Source organism: Gracilinanus agilis, chromosome 1 (genome assembly GCF_016433145.1).
Source record: "Gracilinanus agilis isolate LMUSP501 chromosome 1, AgileGrace, whole genome shotgun sequence".
Taxonomy (NCBI): Eukaryota; Metazoa; Chordata; class Mammalia; order Didelphimorphia; family Didelphidae; genus Gracilinanus; species Gracilinanus agilis.
The window spans coordinates 9,978,749-10,001,018 of record NC_058130.1 but is presented as its reverse complement, the minus strand read 5'-3'; the positions used below and the strand labels follow the sequence as shown (position 1 = coordinate 10,001,018).

General features: G+C 47.4%; 1 protein-coding gene across 1 annotated transcript in view; it reads right to left on the bottom strand.

Annotated features, from left to right (window-relative positions):
- CACNA1D (calcium voltage-gated channel subunit alpha1 D) overlaps nt 1-22,270 on the bottom strand; it is a 345,485-nt gene that overhangs the window by 5,646 nt on the left and 317,569 nt on the right. The window contains exons 39-44 of the mRNA XM_044675443.1: nt 19,574-19,704; nt 3,729-3,845; nt 2,671-3,026; nt 2,260-2,286; nt 1,066-1,215; nt 171-334 (exon numbers count right to left, since the gene is read on the bottom strand). Of these exons, the coding sequence (XP_044531378.1) occupies nt 171-334; nt 1,066-1,215; nt 2,260-2,286; nt 2,671-3,026; nt 3,729-3,845; nt 19,574-19,704 (945 nt within the window). The remainder of the gene's footprint in view (nt 1-170; nt 335-1,065; nt 1,216-2,259; nt 2,287-2,670; nt 3,027-3,728; nt 3,846-19,573; nt 19,705-22,270) is intronic.

Here is a 22,270-nt window from a genome sequence, read left to right as displayed (position 1 = left end):
CAGGTCAGGGAGAAACTTCCCCTGGGCTCTGGGAAGAGGTGAAGGGTACAGGGGTGCCAGCTGAGGACTCTCACAGCCTCGAGGAGCAGGGAACCAGCCTCCCCACCCCCCAATGAAGGGACTCTCTTTGGGAAGCCTCTCAGACACCACAGCCAAAGGTCTGGCCTCACATGTAGGGGTGGGAGGCAGCAGCCGTCTCCTGGGTGATCTCTTAGATTCATAGCAGATGGGTGAGTCATCCTCCTCCAAGAAGCCATGCGGGTGATGGTAACCTCGGGGTCTCTCAAAGTCAGAGCTGTTGCCTGGGCATCTGTTGTAGAAGTCATAGGTGTGCCTGAGTGTAAAAGCAAATGAGGGCCTGTCAGGAAGATGAACGAGCCGGCCCGGCAGGTCCACCCCTTTCTCATGTCTGCTGCTGCTCAGTGGGTCGTGGAGGGTTCTTAGGCTGCAGAGGACCTCTCGGGGACTTCTACCTGGCTCGCTTCAGTGAGAAAGCCTTCCTGCCACATCCTTGCTTCTTGCTTCACGGGGAAACTTGCTGCCCTATGAATGGCCTGTGGCTAAGCACACATTTTATATTTTCTCATCACTGTTTGGAAGGAATGCTACTCCCTGAAATAAAGTGAAATCGGGCAAGGGAGTGGCTGTGGCATTCGGTATGTCGGGCTGTTCCACCCTTCTATGCCTGGCCTCAGATGCCCTCCTGCCCCTTCAGGTGAATGTGCTGTCAAGTGGTTGCCCTGAGGATATTCTCCAAACAGGAGGTTGCTGTTGCAGGTTCTTCAAAACCAAACCAAACTGGGAAGGACAAAGAGTTGCTTAAGCAGCCCAAACCAACCCTGACAGCCATTCCCTGCATCTTAAAACAAATGTCTCCAGTCAGGGGCAACAGAAGCCTGGCCTGGCTCAGGCCCTCCCTCCCATTGGCTTTGTGGAAGGGAAGCTGATAGTGGAGGGGTGGTGAGGGGTGGGGGGAGCTGCAGTCCTCTTAGCTTAGAGAGGTGGGAAAAGGCAGATGGGGCATTCTGGGAGACCTCGTCCAGCCCAGGGTGGAAGTGGCCTCACCTGCTCCCTACCAGCATACAATCATCCTCATAGTACTCATCGCCACTGAAATACTCCTGTTCCCCCAAGCAGTTGTCATCCCTGAAGTAGTCGTACACCTCAGAGTCTTCCCGGCAAATGGTAGGGAGCTGCCCATCACCAGAATCAGACCTACAAGCAGGAAAAAGGGGGAGGGGGTTTGCCTTACATAAGTATTGTTGGGAGCCCAGTAAATTGGTCAACACACACATATCCTCAACCAGCACAAAGAAAGCCACTGGTGTTCCTGGTTTCTCCTCCGGTGATTCTCCCCCACGCTTCCCCACACCTCTACGCTCCTGCCAAAGAGTGAGTCTCTCTCCCCGCTCTGCCCCCAGGTGAGAACCATCCAGTCTAGAAGTTGTTCCCGGGGCATTTTCAAAGCTCTTGGTATTCAGTAAGGTGAGAGCTATGAAGGAAGCAATAGGAGACTGGAGTTTGGGGGGGGGGCGTCGTTTGGTCACTGAGTCAAGGGAATCAAAGCGAAAAGTAGGGGGGCCTCCGGAAAAGTAACATTTGAGGTCTCTCTGGTCTTTCTGCCCTTCCCTCATCTTCCTCTCTTTTCACAGGCTAGCCTGGGGCTGCCATGGTGAGACAATAAGCTCAATCTAAGATCAAGATGGGGACAAAGGGACCGAGGAAGGTCTACACCACCAACACGTGATCATACCCAACCGGAGATGGATGGTTCTCAAAACTTCTGCCTAGCGTGCTTGGTCTGTGCTCAAGAGAACGGGCTTTCTCATCCCACCCACCCCCAGCCCCAGCCAGTTTAGGCAAACCGTATCTCCTAAATCACCCAAGAGCATCCCGAAGGTGGAAACCTCACGGCTTCCTTCTCTCCTAATGGCCACAGGCTCACTTCATTTTGCTGGCCCCTCGCCACGGGCTTCCCCTCATGCCGGAGGCATTCCTTACTGGGCCGCCTGGGCAAGGTGTGGAATGGAATACTGGGGCTTACCCAGAAACCGAGTGTCACTAAGGATCAAGGAAGCCCAGGCAGATCTGGGTCTCAGAACTGCCTCGTTTCCAAAGAGCAGCTTTTTATTCTGCATTTCATCTAAGGTCCTGCATTCCCCAAAAGCTTTCTTGATCATTGTCTCAGCATTGAAATAACCCAGTTTCGGACCCTCAGACCCCACCGCACTTAATACACGTTGGGAGAAGAGAACATACCTAATGTAAGTTTCGTAATAGCGGGTTCTATCCAGGAAAGGCATGGAATATGGAGGGGGAAAAACAGGAGAATCAGAGAAAAGTAAGCATTTCCCACCAAGTTCTGAAAACGAGGGAGGCTGCCTACACATCAAGTCAACAGAACTGGGGCAGGAGAGGCTTTTCTTTTAAGGGAGACTACAGGAGCTCGCACCGCCGAAAGGCCGCTTCTCTGCTAAGCCTCGGATACTTACACCTTCCTAGCCAGGAGGCCCCCTTTTGTCTGTAAGGCTCCTCGGCCCTAAGCAGGAATTTGCTTGGTGCGGTAGAACATGGGGAGAGAGAACGAGGGGAGGACTGGGGCCGCTCACTCACAGGGGCAGGCTATGGGGGAGGAGAGGCTACTTTCAAAGCAAAGACATCAAAGGTTACCTGGTGATACTTGACCTTCTTTGAGGCGCATGCTCATGCTTGTGCTGTGAATGATACCCATTTTCAGACACATGCTCAAGGTTTCCAATGCTGGGGTGCTTCCCGTTAGCAACTTTGGACATATTGGCATTATTGAGATTGGCATTTGTTGAGTTGGGAACTTGCTTTCCTATGGAATTATGGTTATGATGGTTAGGATATGCTGGAGGAAACATTGGGTTCTCAGTATCGCTTGCAGATGGAATTGAAGGCCTTTGGACATGCAGGGGACGGTGGGTGGTATTTGTCTGCTGAAGGGAATCTCTCCTATCACTAGTGACATGATTGACATGGTTTCCAAACAAGGCACCATTTCTCTGCAAAATAATGGGAGACAAACCAGGTAACTTAACACAGCATTTGGCGCAAGCAGGCTAACCACCTTAGGTTTTTTTTTCCTTTTTACATGAAAAAATATTCTACTAAACTCTACAGGATCCCTGTGACGAATAAAAAACTGTGAGTGTCTGAAAAATCCATGTGAATGTGGCAGCAGTATGGATGTCCTTCCCGGGCCGGGCCCAGTGTGAGGTCGTCGGTGCTCAGAGATGGGCAGGGGGGCGCTCCCTGGCAACGCAGGCTGCCCGAGAGAAGCCTGTTCCGAACCCAGAGAGTGCCGCACCCATCTGAGGCGGGGGGCGGGGGGCAGCCTTTGGGGAATGGGCGATGGACGTGCATGGCGCGGGATGGCGCGGATGCAGGGACAGAGGGAGCTGCTGGTCCCACCCGGGGCACGGAGGCCAGAGGGGAGCTGCTCCGGCTGCCTTCCAGGGGGATGGGAGCAGAATGGATCCGGTGGGAACAAGGCGGGGGTGGTCATGGGGGTGCTGTGTGTGAGTTCCCTGCCTGAACCTATGTGTTTGTGCCTCGGCACTTAAGTGTGTGTCACGACTGGTCTCAATTTTCACAGGCTCAGACTGGGAGCCCAGAATGTAGTCAGAGGCACAGATTCTGAGAGCTGGAAGTCCTGCTCCAAAATTTCCCAACGGACAGTACAGAGCTGTGTTTGGAATAATTACTTTGAATCCATCTTCCTCTTCCTCTTGTTTTTTTTCCTCGGGTTCATCATCTTGCAAATCACATGATATAGCGCGACGGATTTCTGGCCCAATATCATGAAGGGTCCTTAATCCCGCCTAGATCAAGGAGAACAGCAGAAGAAGTTAGACAGCCCCCTCCCCTCGGCTCAGCCGGTGACTCGGGGGTCTAGGGCGGGGGACGGGCGGCATTCTTTCCAAAACCCAAAGACAGAATACTGCCTTCATCCGCACGAGGGGACACCGAGGCCCCTTAACAATGCCGGGCTGGCGTTGGGGCGGCTCCATCCTAAGGCTTTGGGAAGGGTCTGAGTCACAGGGCTGCAGAAGGACAGAAGCCTCCACCCTCACCCTGGCCACATCCCCAACCTCTGTGGAGTCCTGGAGAATCTAAGGGCTGGAATCTGATGGCGCCTAAGAGAGAGAGACCCGAGCAGGAGCTGGCTCGGAGCCCGCGGCCCTAAGGCCTCGTATCTGCCCCAAAGCAAATGGAGAGAGGACGCCATGGGTCAGGACACTTGAGATGATCAAGTTGGGTCTCTACGTGTACCCTGTCCCGGTCTGCTATGCTCACTGGACCTCAACATCATCAAGGCCTCAGGCAGCTGACTGACTGGGGCCCACTGAGACTTTGGTGGCCATATAAATGGAAGGTGAGGGGTCCTGACACGCAGTGAAGAAGGCCAGTTTTGGAGTCAGGGAAACCTGGGTTCATCCTGCCCCTGACACATCCTGGCTGTGTGAGTCATGAGACTCTTGGAGACTTGGGTAGCCTCTAGACTCTAAGACTAGAAGTTACCGATAAGTGGCCCGTCTGCTTTGGCAGAAGGCATTCCCCACACTCGGAGCTCCTTGCACCAAGTCAGAACCAAAAAGAAATCAAAGAAAAGGTTGGAGCAGCAATCATGTTCGTTCTGTGTCCCATTTCTTCCACGCAGACATATTTGGATCTCACAAATCCTGGCCTCTGACTCTACTTAGAAATATGCTCAGCTGGGGGGCAGCTGGGTAGCTCAGTGGATAGAGAGCCAGACCTGGAGACAAGAGGTTCTAGGTTCAAATCTGGCCTCAGACACTTCCTGGCTGCGTGACTCTGGCAAGTCACTTAATCCCCTTTATCTAGCCCTTACCTTTCTTCTGCCTTGGAACCAATATTCGGGATTTATTTTTAGATGTAAGGTAAGGGTTTAAAAACAAAAAGGAAAGATGCTGAGCCCCTAGTAGAGGCCGGGAGACCCGAGTGAGAACTACCTTCTTCATACTTGAAAGTCACCAAATAGAAGGGCTGCTGTCATATTCTCTATGAAGAGAGGATAAGGGGGGGAATGCAGTGTGTGGCAGTGAGCCAAATGGAAACATTTCAATCAAAAGCATAGAGAAAGAAACGCCAGGCCCATCTGGGGACTGTACCTGCAAGGATACCATTGGCCACCCATTCTTCCTTGCCCTTCGCATCTGCTCCTGAGGCCTTCTGATGCTTTTAGGCCTTCCCTACTCCCTCGTTACCTATCATTCATCTCCCTGGCAATGTCTGCACTGTGCCAGGGATCTGAGGCTTGGAGAACTTCTCCAAAAATGAAGCGGGGTGTCCAGCACTTAAGTCTGCAGCTACCGTATAGAGAATCAGAATTGTTTGCAAATGAGGCCTCAGGACAGATCTTCAGGGAAGAAAATCGTTTCCCTTCCTGCATAAAACCAAGCTGTATAGGGCAGGAATAATGAGACTGAGACCAAGACCCAGAGAGCGGGTTTGGGTCACGCGAGGCGACAGTCAATAAGGAGGTGGCTGGGATGCTGCCCGAGAACTGGCATGTCCTCTGGCCTGTAGCACCTTCTCTCATTCCCTGCCTTAGCCCTGCTCTTTCCCACCCTGGTACCACAGAAAGGACTTTAGTTTTTGAATATTAAGTCGTAAGAACTTGCCAATATGGATTTTTCATGAAGCAGCAGTTTATCCTGAAAGGTCTCGAACAGAACATGGAGAGCAAAAGCAGTCCATCAGAACTGTTCTTAGAAGAAGGGCCACAAGTTCTTTCTCTCTTAGGAATCGAAAGAATGGTAGGAATGAAAACCTCCAGGCTCTTAGCATTGAATATTTTAGTCAGGATGAGAAAAAGTGAGCTAAAACCCAAGGCCAAGACGACAGTGTTTTTCCACTGGGTTTCTCATTCCCCATAAATTTTGAACTCAAGTGAGCCCCACAGATAGACTGATGATAGCAGAGATGGCATCTCTGGGGTCATAAAGTCATTTGACTCCCGATTTCATAACACCTTCTTGGCATACAGAAAGGTAAAGGGAGCCAAATTTTATTACCAAAAAGTCAAGTTCTGATACAAAAGGGCTGGAGCGTATAAAAGGCAAAGGAAACGAGGCAGCCCGAAACATCCTCAAATTCAGTTTGGAATTCTTTAGGGGGCATTGATTTCCAAAACATAATGTAAAGGAAGAGTCTGAAATGCTGGGGCTCTGCACCAAATGAAGGAAGAAAGGGCTGATGTCAAGTGGTGCAGACAAGCACGTGGGAAGCTGTGGCCACCACCTGTTCCTGGGTCTCCATCAGAATAAACACATGGTGTGATTAGCCAGCCCAATTCGCTTTGGTGAATCATGAATATCCTTCTGTGGCCCAGGATGAGATGGCTTAGTTTTTCCCTTTGAATTTCCTCAAGAAGAAAAAATAACAGATAAACCTCATTGGCTATAATTCAACTCATTGCGCTAAGTTAGAAATCATAAGAGAAATAGAAAACTATTTATTTGAACAAAATTTTGACATTGTCCTATGCTGGTTGGTTTAGCATTTCACTGAAACACACAGAGATTAACAACATAATTGCATAAGAAAATCAAGACTGTCTCCATCGTCTTCCCTCCACCCCCCATTCAATATACACAAGGTTATGAGTAAATTGACATGTTAATGCAATGCAGCCGGGTTTCATGAGCTGGGGCAGGCCCTACAGTCGGTTCAGGACAACACAAATCATGAGTAAGGTTGGGTGGGGGACAGAGACATCACCTTCGAAGACAAATAATGATACAGTCTTTGTTGAAGAAACGTTAAGATGGAAAAAGGCATCTCCCTCACCAAGAAACAACAACGGTAACAACAACAAAAATCTAGAAAACATCATCACACCAGTTTTCTCCACAAGGAGGTAAACAGACTTTTAAAGACACCAGCATTTCTTTATGATTTGAAAAGCATCATATGTGGGGGTGGGGGAGGAGGGAAACACATCGAATGAAACAATGACTCTGTCCCCACATCTGAACTGAGATAAAGCTGGCACACTGCACCCTGAATTTATTACAGGCGATAAAAAATGTTGGAGTATTTCATATCAGTCAGGCTAAGAAGTGGCATAGGCTGTTCTCCAAATTCCCAACAACTTCTAACTCCCAGAAATACGGAATGCTGCCTTCAATTGTGCAAGAAAATCGTTCTTTCTATGTCTAACCCCGCTGAAAGGATCATTTTTCTCTAAAATAAAAACATGGCAACCAGCATGATTACCTTATTTTCCCATATTTTACATGTCTAATGACAAAATATCGTTCCAATAAAAAGGTTTTCAAAACTTATCAGCCATCAACTCTGCATAATGAAATCTAATTAAAAACAGTTCATTAACATTACAGTCATATGCTTTTAAAGAAACATACAGTTGCTATAAAATGTTCTTTGAATAAAGACAACAGTGACTCAGTTTGAACATATCCAATTCCATTGAACTGTAAACAATTTCAAGCTTTGTGGTTTTTTAAAATGCTAGATGTTCCGATACATATTTAATAAACTATTTATAAAAGGGAAAAAAGAAAGAAAAAGCTGACCCTTCCAGGTCCCATTTACTAGAAATGTTGGAAACTTTCTTTCCCTCCCACTGACCGTCTGAGAGACTTCTAAACGAGAACATCACAACTCCCTTCCTTAAGCAGTGGCAGAGACTAATGATTTTGTCTACGAAGCACAAACACTCACTTGTCTTCAGGTTAGTTACTCCTGGCTGGCTTTCAGATTTTCATTTTTGCTGACCTTTTTACTTTGAAAAAGCAACATCCTGGAAAACTACTGATCACTGAAGCTACCAGACATGTCCACCTGGTCACTCACACGCCATTAAAAATCATGCAAAAATGCTTTAAAAAGCATCAGAATGAACCTATGCCACAGCAATGACCTCAAGACATAGAGTACTCGAGTTCTGGCTGATACAGCCTGGGAGATTACGGCTTGAGGCCTTCTAGGAAGGAATGTTAGTGTCTGTCAAAGCCATATTTATTTCAGCCTGTTCAGCATGTACAGCAGCCCAATTAAAGAAGTTATGTGGAATATTTATCCTTCAGTGCATTTCTGACATGCCCACTTTATGATCAGTGAACTCAAAAGGAGGAAATTGAGATTAAACGACTGTTAAATAAACCACCTCCTCTGAAAGTCACTGTTTTCCTTCTCTTCTCCCCAACAGAGAGTTTGTGGATTTGGCCTACATTTTGCAAATGTTTTCTTCCTCTCAGGAAGATGTGACCGTGTTTTTTAATTACTTACTTAATTTTATACAGAACAAATGGGGATGGAGCGCTTCCCCATTATCACCATTGTGAATTTCCACAGTAAGTGCAGGGTTTGCTCAAATGTCAAGACTTTAAGTTATTCTTCCAGTTCTTTGGATGGGGCTTAGCTTTCTCTAGCAAGTAATAATTTATCATTCTAAATGGGAAGATAAGGGACCTTTTTCTCCTTTATCAGGTTTTCTATTAGCTGGTGAATCTACAAGCAATCTGTGGTGGAAAGAGCATAATCCTTCCTCATAGTCTGTAACGGTAGACCAGTGATGGCGAACCTTTTAGAGACCAGTGTCCAAACTGCAACCCTCACGCCCCTTGTGACCCCCTCCACCCCCCTGCCTTACCCCAGACAGGGAAAGGAGGGAGCACTCCCACTGGGCTGCTGGACAGGTGTGGGTGGAGAGGGGGAGGGGAGCAGCCCCTTCCGGCACATGTGCCACAGGTTTGCCTACATGGTGGTAGACTATATGAAGGGACTTATTAATTTCCTGATAGCCTGTACTGAGAAATTTGGGCTCAGCAGTATTCTAGTGTTTACTCTCAAAGCCCCAGGCAATGCAAAAGTAATTAATAAAGAAGAAAGGGAAGGTGGGGGTGGGGAACAATAATTACTCATTCTCAAAGAAATCAGGACCATCTTACTTTTCAAAATATTTTTTTACAAAAATATCTTCTCATTGGATCTTCATGATAACTCTGCAATGTAGGGAGGCCAGCGATGACCCCCATCTTTCATTTAAGGAAACTGAGGCACAAGTTAAGTGATTGACCTAAATTGGTAAGTATCCAAACTAGAACTCTAGGTGTCTGAACACTTAGCTCTGTGCTCTTTCCACTATGTTTTCCTCATGCCTTCATCTCCCCTAACCCAGGACAGGGACATATTACAAGAATCACCTGAGAAATAACTTTGTATAGTAGGAGAAAATCAGAAAATAAAAGCTCATCCATTGGATCCCCCTAACTTGGAATTCATCAACCTTTCCGCAGGGGTGTGGATGAATCTTTCCCCAACACTACGAATGAAAAAATTTTCAGCACAAATGCACTGTGTAAGCTATATTCTAGGATAATGTTCGATCTACTTAAGAGAATGATATTGTGACTACAATGGATTCTTATCTATATCCATTAAACAGACCCCATTCTTAGCAATACTATAGCTAACATTTCCATATCTTTCAAAATATTTTGTACTTTCAAATTTTTACTAATTTAAATAGGTCTTCTCAATGACCCAAAAGCAATGAAGTTGGGCTATATAAAAAGTTAGCTTTGGGCAGGTCCCATGCGACAATGTCAAGATGTCTCCTAGTTACCTCAATGACATGTCAGTTGATGGGAGCAGGAGAAGGAGGAAGAGGAAGTTAGTAATATGGACTTCTTTCTAAGAAATAACTACTAAAAGGTGAGGCTGTGGGCTCCTTACCATAAGGGAGATGTTCAGCAGATGCTCTTCTTAGCACTGTCTATTCTTACAAATGCAGAACTATAATCCCAAGGTTTTCTAGGAATTCTTCCCTCGAATGTGGATCCCTGTCCTGGGTTATGGGAAACAAAGGTATCAACAGGACAAAAGTGTAGTGGAAAGAGCATGGAACTAGAAGTTCTAGTAGAGAAGGGGTTCTCTCTTCCAGAGATGTTCAGCGCTTGGGTTGTCCTAAGCTGGCTGTCAAATCTGGTATTCTCTGATATATCAGAACGAAGCCATCACATTTTCACCTTTGCTTGCACCAGGCCAAATAGGAAAAAGGAAAGGTCCATCCAAAGAAAGACAAAATTGAACATGTAGAGCACTGGAACTTGCTCTCAAGTAAAATAATGTGGGTTTTGTCCAGAACTGAGACCAGGCATTTGTGCAAGCTGGGCAAAGTTGGAAAAGGACACCCTCTGGGTTGCCTTGACCCCTGGAGGCTTTGAGCCTGGAAAGTAAACATGTGAATTCAGCAGGTCATGGAGATTTGGGGCTGGAAGGGACTTTAGTGACCATCTAGTCTAAATACTACTTAAAAGGAATCCCTATCACTTGGCTCTTGTAAAATACTTTCATGCCACGTTGGCATGCCTAACTATTATCACTGAAATGTGTGCTTTTCTGCCTGGTAATAGTAAAAGCTACCCTCATTGTACCATTTTCTACCCATAGAGCTCTAATACTGCCATGAATACTTCATGTAAGTCATGGGGCTCTAATATTATAGCAGGACTGATGAGATGTGCTCAGGAAGTGAAAACATCATTGCAAAGGACAAACGTGGGTTAATAGGATTATCTCTTCTTTTGGACTAGCATAATAGAAACTGGTTTCTCTTTTCCACTGTATACATCTCCTTTTCAACAAATTTTGACCCTAATTGTTGTTCAACAAGAACAGGCTTTTTGCCCACTCCTAGGAGCAATATTAAGAAAACATTAAGAATAATAGTACACTGTGAAACTAGTTCATTAGAAATCATCTGATATTCCCCAGTGCTGAGAAACATTGGCCAATAGAGTGTGCATGGGAGTGGGGCGTTCATAGTTCTTGAATAATGATGATGTCCTCAAACCGTGGACATGAGCCTTCTATGATAAAAGAGTTTTCTTAGTTTAAACCACATTTTTCTGCCCAGGTTGGGAGAGACATAAGAGTACCCTACCAATCAAGGCCCAGGGATGCAGACCCCTTCTGCTCCTGAGCTAAAGCTAAGTTTTCTCCAACCACGTCTCTTACAAGCACAGGTCTGAGACAATCCTTATGACCTCTATCCTGGCGTCTCTTGTCCATTGGCTCCAGAGTGTGGCCAAAGATGTTCCCTAGCACACAATAAGATTTGTCTTTTTGGTGTTTCCTTCAAACATCTAATCCCATCTAGATGCATGTCATTCTTGGACTAGGAAGGACCATGAGAAACAAGACATGCACAGAATGTGTCATGGTTCTAAGCACTTTCTTTGGAGGCTCAGAGGAGACTAGACTGCCCCTTACCAAGACTTGGATCAGTTAGGACAAAGCCAGGGGTGGCCCACTGAGGCCAGAAGGGGCCTCAGTTTCCCAGAGTAATGCTTCACTGAATACACCAGATGGTCTACAACTGACAGGCGGGGCTTGACTCTCCTTATCTGAGTTAAGTAAGGCATACATACTCCTGCTTCTGAGAAACCAAGTTCCCTGACACTATCGCCTGGGCATCTCCGACTTCTTATCCGCTCCTAGATCCAGGTGCCCAACAGGGTTGTGCCAAGAAAAGGAGACAATTTCATCATCACTCTAATGGATGAATAACAGCTTTCATTTTAGACCTGCCATACTCATGAGCTTCCCAGCTTTACCAATTATGGTGCCATGAATAGATGTCCCAGAGTCTTTCCAAGTCCGCTAAATCTTCTGGCAGAACTGCAGAGCTACTCCCAAGAACGTCAAGGCTAAGAGTATTTTTCCAGGTACAAAAACATAATCCAGAGCCTAACCTATCCCCTAAGTTATACCATCGAACCCCGAGTTTAGGGTAGGATGTCGAGGCAAGCAATTCTCTTTTAAGGTCTCAGGCTGGCTATAGGATGAGGGGGTTACTATCAGCTGCTTTAATCCTATGGTGAGAAAGAGAAGACTAGGCTTAATTCAGGCAACATCCACATGAGAGCTGAGATCACTGGCTAAATATATTCTACTCCACCCTCCTATTCTCTAGGCAGAGGCATCTGCTGCACGGATGGCCTGGTCATTCTTTGGAGGGGGAGGATCATTGCAGGGAATTGCTATAAGACCCAACGGTACTTCTTCCCCTACACAGGAGAGCTCATTAAATGGCTGTTGTCCTTGTCCCGCGTCCTGCCTGCCTGCTTCTTCTTAGAGCACTCTCTCCTTGTACACTGTCCTCTGTAACTAAGCTTTCAGGAAGCCCAGAGCAGCAGTTTCCCATTAAGGCAGGACCAACCTCACCCTCCCTTCCCCCAAGGCCACACGGAAGATCTCTCTTTTCTGTCCCAAGGCAAGAAGTCACTCAAAAATGCTTCTCAGCTGGGGTCCAAGAGGTCTGAGAGAGCACATACATACTCCTGCTTCTGAGAAACCAAGTTCCCTGACACCATGGCCTGGGCATCTCCGACTTCTTATCCGCTCCCAGGTCCATTCAGCCCTGCCTTACAACCTGCTCATTATTACAGAGACGGATGGTCCTAGGTCTACGGAATGCTGTGATGATTTCTATTTGCCTTCAACTGGCAAGGTGCTAAGCTCTACAAACAACCAGCTCGGTTTTAGGTTTTAGATAGAATTCCATGACTCATAGAAATGGAAAAAAAGCACCTTTGTAGTGGCCCTCTACTTCCATCTTTATGCATCTTGAGTAATTCATAAACCTCAAAAGGGGAGATGCTCCCTCACTGACCGGATGACAATGGTCTGGGATAGGAAAAGGACTTAAATAAAAACAAAGATTTCTCAAAATTCTGGTAGTAAACAGGCATACGTTATTATTAGTCTATTCTTAATAATAAGCATTTATACTTTCAAAGTGCTTTACAGTCAGTTAGCTATTCCTCACAACACCCCTGTGAGGTAGGTCAATATTATTATCCCCATTTTACAGATGGGAGAAACTGAGGCACAGAGAGGTTAAACGTCTCACCCAACATCAAGCAACAGATGAGTGCTAGAGCCGGGACTAGGACCCAGGTTCCTTGACTCCCCGATGTCCTTGAAACTAGGCCCCATGCCCCAAAGAGGCATCCACGGAACTGGCTTTGAGCCTGGACTAAAAATGGACAATGCTAGGTGAGGAAGTGTTGTGGCATTTCCTACGGAAACATTAAGAAGAAACCTGAGGCGTTGCCGCCTTTATCTCGTTGACGCACGTGGGTCTGTGGGTGCGACTTGGGTGTGTCTGTGTTTCCTTCCCTCAATAGTCCCACTGGGTTCTGGGCTGAATGAAGCCCAGGAGAATCCCAGATGAAAGGTAGATCGAGGCAGGTAAGTCTACAAAAATAACTCTGTCAGCTCAGGCCAGGGCGGCCGCCAGTCCTCAGGAGTTCAAGCAAACTAGGGATGAAAGACTCGAGAATGTAGCCATCTGCCCATCCACACCAGACACGTGTTTGGTCACGTGTGTGTGTGTGTGTGTGTGTGTGTGTGTGTGTGTATCTCTTTTCCCTCTCTCTCTCCCCTAATTGGTCAGCTAGCTTCCGACACTGTTCGTTTTCCCTTGGGCCAGCTGTCCCAGGGCTTCTGCCCTTTTCTCTTCTCTCCCTGGGTTTTCGCTCGCTCGGAAGGGCAAAGCTCCTGAGCCTTGTGTATTCCTTGATTTTTTCAGGAGTAGCCGAGTGCATTCCTGGTGGCCGAGGCTCCCACACACAGACAGACAGACAGAGAGATGCTGCAGCACCGTTTCCCACCTCCCGGATGAGTGGTTTTCTTGGAAGGGATCAGACTGTGGATGTGGGTGGGGTTTTTTTTCCTGCGCTTCTCCTGAAATGCCGTTTCAGTAGCAATAAGCCCGCTTGAGCCTTCTCCCTTTCAAGGCCTTAGCCACAAATGCCTTCAGGCTAACGAGTGATGCTGTAGCTCAGGCAGAAAACTCTAAAGCATCCGTTCAAGCATCTGAAACAAACGAATCAGCTAGTGAAATCTCATCTTTTAGTATTTTCTCTCCTCTTAGAGGAAAAATGACCACTTTGTCTTTAGATGGGATCATGCTCTACAAAAAAACAAAAACAACAACAAAAAAAAAACAAAGCAAAAGAAGAAAATAAAGACCCCTCCATTTGAGCGCTAAGATGGCTAGATAGTAACGGGCAGCTGAGGCTGGGGTTGGCTGGGTGTCACGGGGCTCCCATTTCCTGTCTGTCCTGAGCCAATGAGCCTCCTTCGGGGTCTTCAGCTAGAGAGGCCTTTCAGGGAGAGGCACTGGCTTCTTATGATGTCACACATGTTCCCTCTGCCTGTCTAACCGGCCAAGGGCCAGCCATCGTGGAGAATCCATCACAATCTAATTCTGTATAGGTAGCAGGAAGGGTCTCCGCCTGAAACTCAGCTTCAAAACAACACCCCAGTGGGGGATCTCTCCTTAAGACAGCCTTTTTACTGCCTTGGATGGGCAAGGGACAGACAGTGTCCTCAGATCCCTGGAGACAACATATCTTCTGCAGAAAGGAAATTCTTGGATGATGGAGAAAAATGCAACAATGACCAAAAAAAAAGAAAAAAAAAAAAAAGAAAAAAATCCTTTACAAAAAAGTAAACAAAACTGTTCAGGCTTTGATGAATCTGCTTTCCCCCCTCTTTTCTCATCCATGATTTACTACACTAATTCATATTCAGATATTGCATTATCATTCTTGTATGGCAGGTTTGATGGGAAGTATAAAATAACATTGCTAAGGCCATGAAATGGACTGGACGTGGTTGAAGCGACAGCCGGGGCCTGGCTTTATGAGCTCATTGGCTTCCCAAGGAGACCTGTGGATCCCAAAGGCAGCAGCGATGGAGGCCAGGCAAAAGCAGAATAAGACCAAATGGAAAAGTGGCAGGTGGGGACAGAACCAACACCCGATTCATCCTCTCTCACTCTCTTTCCTCTTGCCCCAAAGACTTGAGAAAGGGGTGTTTGATGGTGATGATGTTGATGATGGTGGTGGTGATGGTGATGGTGGTGGTGGTGAAAAACAATGGCAACTCCACACTCATCCAGATTCACAGATGATGCTGGGAGCCCCAGCCCCTAACCACACAGTGATCCAGGAGATCCTTCCGTCACTCCTTTTCATGGAGGAGGCAATAAAGCAGTGGATTGTGGGAAAGAGAACTTGGATGGATACAAGTGGGTTGAAACCTTTGCTTGGGAACCATTTAGCAAAGATTTGAGCACTATCCTGGAACACATTTTCAGACCAACCGCACACATTGACGTGTGCATTCACACGAGCATCCCACACACCTACATACATCCACAGACACATGGTGCACACCACCTTTCTCTCAGCATTTCCATGAACTAGGACCACAGCTTCTAGATCCACTTGACAAGTGTGCATTCCTTGGCCATCTCCTATTTCCAATGACCACAATGTGGTCAGCGGGGCCCCTCTTCTCTTGTTCACTTCCCACCATGTTTCACTTGCTTTCTTCCTGGACATCTGACTTGAGCACAGCTTCGTTGCCTCCTAACAGCCACATCATGACCTCATAGTCCATCAAGTAACAGTGAAAAAATACCAAGACATGCTAATTAAATTCTAGATAATAAATAAGATGTAAAGTCATTCCTAGAGCAGAGAAGGCCAAAAATAGAATAAGATGTCAGTCTATATTTTAAAGTTTTTTTTCATAAGTCAAAATGGCATTTCATCATTTATTTATATCATGATCATGACTGATTTTTGTGGGCTCTGGACACAACATAAATTTTAGGCACATCCTTTCTACGGAATCCTTTTGCTTAATAGCAAATAGTTCTTTTTAAAAAAACTGCTAAGTATAAAGTATACAGGGGGGAAATTGTATTACCATCTAAATATGATGTCTTTGGCCTCTGGCCTCTCTTCAGTGTACTAACATAAAGAAATCAGGAATGGCTCTAAGGATGAAGAGATGGTGGTGCCCTCAACAAAAATAAGGACATTTGGAGGAGGGAGTGGTGTGTGTGAGCATGAAGAGCTCTGTTTTGAACACACTGAGTTTGAGAAGTAGAAAGGATATCTAGTTAGAGGTGTCCAACAGGCAGCTGATAGTGTGGGACTGGAGCTTAGGAGAAAGATTAAGATTGGATCAGTTGATATGAGTCCTTTCTGCACAGAAATGATTGCTAAATTCCTAGGAACTCATTACATCTTCAAGACGGGATAAAGGGAGAGAGAAGGGAAACAAACAGAGAGGCTGGGAGACAGCCATGACTAAGGAACAGGACATGGATGAAAACTGATCAAAGGAGGCTAAGAAGGGCCAATCCAAGAAGTAGGAAGAGAACCCAGAAATGGCCATGGCATGAAGACTCAGGGAGGAGAGAACAACTACACGGAAGGTTTGATCAATACTTCTGGAATTCAGGTCAAGAAGGATAATAGCAGATTTCACAATAACCACCTGATTAATCCATTCAGAGAAAGTTGTTTCAGTTGAAGAGGGGAGTCCGAAGCCAGGTTACCAGGGTGGAGAAAGGAATAGGAGGAGAAAAGTAGGCAATGAGAGTAGACTGCTTCATTTGGTATCGAGAGACTGCTGGAGGCAGGGTGGGAGCAAGCAAAAGGCTTGGTAAGGTTGAGGAAGAAGCTCCAGTCCTGTTTGTAGGCAGCAGACAAGAAAAAGCTGGGAGATAACTGAAGGTGAGGCCTTTACTGAGGAGAGAATATAAGATCAAGGGCCCAAGGATGGAGGTTAGTCTCAGGAATGATAAGAAAGTTTTCTCTCTGTCAGACACTAGAGCAAAGAAGGAGAGAACAGGGGGTGTATGGTTTCGAGGCCAGGAGAAAAGAGGAGGTTGAAGAGGAAGGAATGCCCTTTGTGAAGAGGGAAGAGGGACCGGGAAGTATGGGAAGTTTAAGGAGAGAAGAGAAGGTTTGGAAGGGCCATTGTGGGGAGTCCAAGTACACAGAGTCTCCTGATAAGACTAAAAGTAGTAGTAGCACCTCAGTAGAAAACAGATAAAATGAGTCTGCAGAGAGGTCTCAAGTCAGCTCAGCTGCGCATCTTCCTCCCCTTCAGCAGAAATGCAGAAGGTGGATGATGGGAATAATTCAGGCCTGGGGCCAGCAGAACATGAGCTACCACAGGACAAGGCAAGTGAAGCCTTGGAGTACTGAACAGGCCAAGGGTTAAACTGGCTCACCCCAAGGGTGAGGGCCCAGGCATGAGGAGACCTTAGCTCCCTCCTCTTATTTGTTTGCTTTGTGAATTCCAGTGCTTATCCCAAGGCCAGTCACAAAGCTGACCATGCCCAGACTGGGCTGCCAAGAGGCCGCAGTGACCCAAAGGCCAAAAGTACACGGCAAGCCTCAAAGTCCTCTGAATGTGTTCTCTGACTCTCAAGAGGGAAGTTCTTTCTTTGAGAATGTATCCATTTCTAGATCTGTCATCTGTACTAACATAATTTAAAAAAAATTCCCAAAAGCCAAGGCCAATGGCATGTCTGGTGAGCCAGTATTCAGGGCTAGTTCCCCAGGCCCTTCTCAGAGCCTTTCTAACCTCCTTTCTTTACTCAGTCTAAGCCAGAGACTGTGGGCCGTCTCTACAGTAAAGGCTGGGGCAGGCTCCTATCCAGTTGGGGTGAGGACCTTCCAAGATTGGAACGAGAACCTCTTCCAAGAAGAGTGGCCCGATTTCTGTCCTTCTTTCCACAGGCATATATTGAAGTCCATTGATGTTGGCCAAGTTCCTTAGAACATTTTTTAAAGCCTGAACATAGACTCTGAAAGTGCCTCATTTGACCCAGAAACAAACAAAAGGCAAACAGATTAGCTCCTTCTTTGAAATTCCAAACAGCATTCTGCCTCCCTGTCCCAGGTCCCCTCCATTCCTCTGACTGTAGAGAGGAGGGTGAGACTCAAAGAGCTCCTCCTCAATGTTCTTTTTAAGCCCAGGGTCCAGGGCAATCCTCTCTCCTCAAGGGCAGGGGCTGTCTTCTGCTTTTCTGGTTATTCCCACACCAAGGACAGCACCTAATCAATCAATGTGTACTGAATGACTGACCTTAGGTAGCAGTGTGGGGTGTAGAAAGAACACTTGGGTTCCAATTCTGCCCCCTTCTCTCACCACTGATGTGATCTTGTCACTTAAGGCCCATAAGCCTCAGTTTCTTCATCTGTAAAATGAGGGAGTTGGACTAACTGGGCCCAGATGCCCCTTCCATCTCTAAAACTGTGATCCCATGAACTGAGATTCAGGAGTTCTTTCCCCGAAGAGTAAGGGGTCAGGACTGGAGTCACCAAAGTGACAAAGGGTCCGAGGGTGGAAAGGGGATGTCAGAAGGAGCATTTCTGATCCACCTGGTGAGTAGGTGGGAAAAGGAAACACTAAGTTGCCTTCTAGGGTGCAAGATTGCAGTTCAATTGAATTCTCTCCCCCCTTGCAGAATGTTCACCTTTAATCTCCCCCCCCCCCCAGCAAAGTCAGCTTGCAGACTCCACACACACACACACACACACACACACACACACACACACACACATATTCACTCTCCCTCTAAAAGCATAAATCAAAGAGACTTCTAGGCATATTCTCCAGGAAGACTCTCAATGCCTTTAAAGATTATCAATATTCTCCAAGAAGCCAACCATTAGTCTGAATGATCACCATAAAAAATTAGTGGTTCAACAAAACAGAGAAGAAATGCAACGCCGGGTCTGTCGCTTTCCAAGCAGCTGTTATGTTTGTGCTCTCATGACTCGGGCTAAGAGGGGCATAGAGGTTGGACAGCACCTGCAGAAAAGCTGGCAGCCTCTGGAGCCAAGGCGGAAGGGCCTTTTCCCTGGGCTCAGTGCCTCCTCCATCTCCCTCCTCTCTCCTCCACTTGCCCGCCTGCCTATTGGCTCCGCTGTGCCACCTATTGATGCTCTTGCTTGACTTCCAGCCCACCAGCCTCCGAACAGTACTGGGCAGGTGCGTCACTAGACCCCCTCCCCGGGCAGGGAGCCAGAAGAGTGCCAGGAGACTTCGGAACACACACACTACTCGGGGACCACAGGGTGGGTGGTGGCGGCTGGGCCCAGGAGCAGCGCCGCCGTGCCAGCCTCAGTCCCATCCAGACAGGGCATACGCAGACAGACAGACACACACAACACACACACGGAACACACACAGGTGATGGATGTTACTGGAATGTACTATAATCCAAACAAACGAATAAAAGGAAAAACATCTAGTTGGATTCGGAGTTGACTTTCCGAGGGCGGGCACGAGCCCTTTGGAGAGACTCTCTCGGAGAAGCGCCAAGGCAGCAGAATGGAGGGCAGCTCCCTCCCCACGCCCACCCTTCCCAGCCCTCCCACTCCTCCCCACCTCCCGCCGCAACATTCTCAGGCCAGCCGAATGAGTGCTTCTGGGCTGCTCCGCCACAGCTGCGGCGAGCTCGTGGACCGAGCAGCTGGCATGAGCACAAGCAGCATCGGGAGAGAACGGCACGACTTACCTCCATGCCGGGACGTGGCGGTGTCACCCGCTCCGAATCTCAGTTTAAACAGAGTCCCGGAAGCACTGCTAAACGTGAACCGTCAGCTACCTGGTGCTTCGAAGAAGCTTGCAAAGTGGTTAGTGGGAAAAGGGGGAAAAAAAGCCAATTCACCTGTAGAGCAATGGTGGTGTTCTTCGCTGGGTACTTCCCCACCAGGCCTTGTTCTTTGCGTTTCTTGAATTTCCTAAAGTAGTCCTGTATCAGGAAAGTGGCATAGAACTTCCCCACGGTTACCTCATCATCTAGATGGACAGACCAGACAGAGCTCTCCCGAGTCAGCACATGTGGACCGAAAGCCTCAACACGCACACCTGGCTGGGGGGGGGGGGGGACGGGGCTGAGCACCCAACCCGGGGCACTAACTAGCGGGAAGCGGCTCAGCAAAGCGGCTGGGGCTCCAGTGAGAATCAGGGAAGTGGCCTTGAACGAGCAGAAAACAGAAGATTCTTTAACTGGCGTTAACAGAGGCAGCATATTAGTAAAAAGTGGGAAATGCTGTCTGGGTAATTTTCTTAAAGTAAAAAAGAAAAGGGAAAACAGAAGGGGGTCAGCGGCCATGTTTTCCCCTCTGTACACAGGGATCTGCGTGGGTAATTGTGGAGAGTCGGCAGCAATCACCCACCCAAATCTCAGTGGCACGAGACGAAAGCGCAGGTCACTGAGAGGTGGAGAGAAAGCTTCTACGAGTGCGGTTAGGCTCAGCAAAGTGACTCTGAGGGGTCCAGGCGGCGCTGTGGATGCTCCCCTCTCTGCCAATGACCTCCACGTCACAAGGACGGGCAGCGAGAGCTCCAGCTAGCCCAGGAATGGAGCCGAGCCCCAGCACAGAGTTTGGAATCGGAACTTGGCTGGCAATATCGTTGGCGATGCATGAGGCAGAATGGAGCCTTTGCCGATCACAGAGTGGAAGGCCCATGCCACGAGGGCTCTCCAAGCTGGGGGACCTGTGAGTGGGGGAGGACAGCCCAGGGACAAACTGGCTTCGAAAATGAACTGGAGGATGGACATAAACCTCATGGGCCTTGAGACAATGGAGTGGGAGCCCCTGGAGGGCAGAGTCCATTTCTCATTGTGGTCAGAACCATACGTGAGATCACGGAGCTCCAGGCAGAAGGGACACAGGATCCAAACTGTCTATGCTCTGGATCACTTTATCAAAGAGGGATTTTTGCTCACGGTCATCCAGAAGGGAAGCCTCAGAGGTGGAATCTTTCAAATGGATGGTTCTGTAACAGCAGGTTCCATTGAACTGAATGTTTACTAGAAAAAAGAACCTTAAACCAGATTTATGGGAAGAGAATAAAGGATTGGATTTGGCATGGACCATCAGGGTTCAAATACTGACTCGGGGCCTCACCCTGGTCTCTGGATCTCAGTTTCCTCATGGGTAACAGAGCAGAGGGGCCTCTAAGGCCCCTCCTGGCGCTCAGTGTATGACCCCTGGAAATTCTCTCTTAGTGAGGTGGTAAGCAAAGCTGTGCTCAGTATCCTGAGCCACATTACATACAAAACCTGCTCTCGTGTGACAGCCACGTGGCCTAAATGGGCCTCATGTGGGGTATCCAGTGATGTTCTAAGAAACAGGGAGCCACTTACTTTGGGGTTTGTTTCTTAGAAGTTAAAGCTTTGGTGGCTCTGACTTTCTAGAATCGCCTCTTAGGATCATCGCCCAAAGCTGCTTAGCCTTCATTTCTAGTTAAAGGCTTCCTTCTCTAGGAATAAAGGTTGTGCGTACTCCTGTCTCTGATTTGTGTTCTGGACTTATGGTACAATTTGTGGGGCAGAACTTCTCTTTACTCTGCCAATGGAACAGGCAAAAATGTGAGCCTCATCTCCCTTAGGGAGTCCTTCTGAACAGTCTGAGATGCTAAGTGTTTGTAGAACTGATAGAGTTAGAGAACAAAAAATCCAATATGATGGTAGATGTGGCCACCAGTTTCATCCTGCCTACTTTTCCTTCATCCACACCAACCAATACTCTAGGCCTTGGCTTGGAGGATGTGGCCCAAGTTGTCCCAACCATCTGTCTGAAAGCTGAGTTATCGAGTTAGCCTTAGGACTTATCTCCCAGGGATCCGGGGGCCAGGCTGAGGCTGGAGCACTCTGCCAAACCATCTGGGCATTGGAGTTACACACTAACAGCCCACCAACTGCCTTCCTGGCCCTCAGGACTTTGAAAACTCTCCTTATGATCTGTGACAACATAGCAACTCTCAGACATTCTTTAAAAGATCATTGAATGCCAAAACTTCATCTTTTCCCTTTGAGGGACCACAAAGACCATTGACTGACTTTGAGACAACTATCTAGACTGAGAGCTATGCTCTTTGGAATGGCTGGGATACTCCTGGATTAGTAAAAGTGGTCCTGGTAGAAAGGCAGGATTTGCTTCCAGGTCATTTTTGATGATTGCCAAGGTCCTTCTTGAAAGAGTAGTCCAGGAACCATGCTAAAGAGAGCCAGATTTTTGTGAGTAGAATCCTGGGTCCCCAAGCAGCAGACCCATGCCCAGATTTCTAGAAAGCAGAATTCAAAAATCCTTCTTTTAAATCAAAAGAGACAATGTGTGTAAAGCTCTCTGCAAGTTTTCAAATGTTCTGCAAATGCAGCTATGATTATTTTATGGCCTTTTCGCTCAGAAGGAGGAGCAAAATGGTTGCCTGAACTCCAGAAGAATTTTTTCAGACTAAAAAAACCAAAGCCCTCGCAAGCCAGGAGAGAGAGAGAGAGAGAGAGAGAGAGAGAGAGAGAGAGAGAGAGAGAGAGAGAGAGAGAGAGAGAGAGAGAGAGAGAGAGAGGAAGAAAGAG